Below are 3230 nucleotides of genomic sequence, written 5' to 3' on the forward strand. Positions count from 1 at the left end.
AAAACTAGAAAATAACAATAACAACAAAACACTAGTTACCACAGCATAAAGACATAATTATATACATTATATAGCCTATATATATATTCTGTTTTTACATGGCCATTGACAATTAAAGGTATACAGTAGTCAGCTTAATGCAGAGTTGAGCCTTTTCTGATATACATTCAGCGGGTTGTGTCATACAAGCTTGATTATAGTCGTTCAAGATAATTCAGAGCAACTTCATTTAAATACTGAATGATAAACAGAATAATATCACTTTTAATGGAAAACATCCTCCTGAGATTGAAATCTTCTATTCATGAGCAAACCAGCCCTTGTTAAAACTTTTCAACTTGTTTTATCTCCTGTTTTCTTTGTTTTTTAATAAGAGCACCTGGGCTCTTTAAACATAACCTATGTTTGTTTGACTGCCTTCTCCTGTCTGCTATAAATTAACTGGCATTAAGCTGGTGGTTCTCCCCTGGCTTGGGGGCTGTGCCGGGCGTCAGCCTCTCTACGCGGTGCAGGGTGCTGGACCTCATTGACTGATGCAGGGAGGTCAGACGGCTGCGGAAACCCTCTCCAGAGAAAAAGTAAAGTAGCGGGTCAAAGCATGAATTGGAAGCAGCAAGACACAGTGTCACAACAACAGACTTCTGCACGGCAATCCTCTCTGGGCAGGAGGTGTCGGTCCGGGACAAGAAGTTCAGATGGATGGTTCGTTGCACATGGTAAGGCAAGAAACTGACCAAGAAAGTCAGCAGGACGATGATAATCATACGGATGGCTTTGGCGCCTGTGCCCCTCTGGCGTCTGGCAGCGTTGGTGCGGGACATTAAGGTGTGGACGATGCCGGCGTAGCAGAGCAGGATGACGAGAAAGGGCAGAATAAAACCCAAAACCAGAGACAAATAGTTAAGTATGGCCAGTTTCCTTACACTTTTACCATGACTCGGAGGCTCGAAACACTTAGTTTTGTTAGTGATGGGGTCAAAATGCTGGCCAGACATCAGGAAGGGTGATGATGACAGGCAAATAAAAACCCACACACCCACACATACCAAGCGTGCCCGGTTCTCCGTCACCAGCCTCAGGTTCTGCACAGGGAAGACAATGGCCAAGAAACGTGTGATGGACATAACAGCCATGAAATAAATACTACAGTAGAGGTTTACATAGAGGGCGTAGGAGCTGATGCGACAGAGAAAGTCCCCTTGGTTCCACTGGCCCTTGTTGACATAGTAGATGACTCGCAGCGGCAGCGTGCTCACACACAGCAGGTCAGACACAGCTAAGTTTAACATGTACACATGAAACGGAGAGCTCTGGCGGTGCGTCTTAATCAGCACCACCAGGGCAAAGCCGTTGCCAACCAAGCCTAACACGGTGATGAGGGAGTAGGATGTGGAGTACACTTGGTTACGGAAGTCATCAATGGATGGACATTCGGTAGAGTTGCCCACTGTCACATTGGCTTGCTCCATTTGTGAAGACACCTGTAGCTGCTGTGGCAGAGAGAAATGACATTAATGATGATTTGTTAAAAGGAAAGAGAAAACTGGAAAATACAGCATCGCAGAACAGTTGACTGCGACAGATTATTTCAGAGATAGTCAGCGTTTTCTACAGTACAGGAAATTTAGAAATTAGACTTTGGACCTTTATCTTGTCACATGACATTTGCTATGTTTTTTTCTGGGTGAGAAAAACGATACATTTCTGTTTGTGCTCTGAAAGTAAAAAGCTGAAGTTGATCTTCAGGGTTACAATTGGATGAATGGTTTACATTCTGGTCAACTACTGTAATAAAGCAAATGTCTGTTTCACCAACTATAAATGCTTTATAGTTATAAGAACTATAATTGACTGATAAATAAAATAAGTAATTTGCATAATTGTCCTGCTGACTGGGCTTCAGCTTTATAATACAAAGGTATTTTGGTATTTGCATGTCTCCTGTATCCACTGTACAGTGAAAGTGAAATGTTGACATTGCCCAAACATTGCATGATAACATTGTTTATTAAAGCTATGTGCTGTTACTCTGCTCGGCTACTGCCCCTTTAACTTAAGTGTCAACATCTCAAATTTGAAAAAGATTAAACTTTAAATGAGATAAAAATCTGCATGAGTGCACAGAAGTGCTGCTTACCACTGAATTCCTGTCTGGTTAGAGCAGTGCAGCCAGTCTGTTGATCTTCAGTCCTGCAGACGTACGAACAGCAGCAGCAGCAGCAGCAGCAGTAGTAGCAGCAATAGCAGCACTTCCTCAGATTGTAGCTCCTCCGCCTCTCTGCCTCATCTGCCAGGTGTCTCAGCAGTTGTGGGAGGACGCTGTAGTCAGTGTTTGCCTTTTCAGACCTTCACTTGCTTTTCAGCACAGGACTGATCAGCACTTTTAATGTACAGCACAACAATATTAAGCCAGATGACATCATCAGCTGTGCAGCTTCACACAGCTGATGTACAGTAACAGCTGTGTAGTTACTGTAAAAGAGAGAGAACTGAGAGAAAACACCTTTGGTCCCGACAACATGACAGCATCTTCTTACTCTTTTCTTGAAAATACAGGATTTCCTCATTGATTTTGATTTTTCACATGATGAACTGAGCAGCACAAACCAAAAACTGACCAGAACATAAAATCTTCCTCATGTTTCGTCCCCCAGTTTCTGTCTGAGTTGCTTATATTTGTGTATCTCATCCTGTTCCATTTTATCTGTGTGTGTATACTGAAATCTAAGAGGTATCTGTCAACAATCTTGTATGTCTGATATTTTTAGTTTTCTCAGTTGCTTTGCTACATTTTTCAACCTAAACGTGCACACAGTGAGTGCAAAAAATCATCCTAACATCACTACAGAATTACCTGCAAAAGTCTATAACCTGTTCTAAATCTTTAGATTGGTTTATTTTTCAGAAGAAAATATTTATGTAACTTAACATGTTAGTTACTGTGTTATTGTCTACAATCAAGTTATTAAAATGCTCAGCCATGTCGTCATTGCAACAGTGTGCACTGGAAGCATTTTCTGATGTAAACTATGTCTGAGGTGTATGATTTCAAAACATGTGTCTCTATGTGTGTATGTGTGTATATGTACAATATAGTATATACAGGACAATATATGTTCAGCATGTAGTTGTATAAAGTATATTTTCTGCAAACTATAAAATACCATCAAACTACTGTAATAAGAAGCATTGCAGTAAGTATACACTATTACAGCACATTGCACATTGTT

At 41.0% G+C, this 3230-nt stretch overlaps 1 protein-coding gene across 1 annotated transcript; it reads right to left on the bottom strand.

The window, feature by feature from the left end:
- Window positions 1–358: 358 nt before the first annotated feature.
- Window positions 359–1469, bottom strand: cysltr1 (cysteinyl leukotriene receptor 1). Its single transcript, XM_053323326.1, has one exon. It carries the CDS (start codon window positions 1467–1469, stop codon window positions 438–440), a length of 1032 nt encoding a protein of 343 aa, XP_053179301.1. The 3' UTR covers window positions 359–437.
- Between the last annotated feature and the right edge of the window lie 1761 nt (window positions 1470–3230).

The sequence above is a fragment of the Scomber japonicus genome, chromosome 8 (genome assembly GCF_027409825.1).
Source record: "Scomber japonicus isolate fScoJap1 chromosome 8, fScoJap1.pri, whole genome shotgun sequence".
In the NCBI taxonomy this organism is placed as follows: Eukaryota; Metazoa; Chordata; class Actinopteri; order Scombriformes; family Scombridae; genus Scomber; species Scomber japonicus.

Bases quoted from the DNA above. Each gene is read 5' to 3' on its own strand.
- cysltr1 (XM_053323326.1), bottom strand. From the start codon at position 1,469: ATGGAGCAAGCCAATGTGACAGTGGGCAACTCTACCGAATGTCCATCC.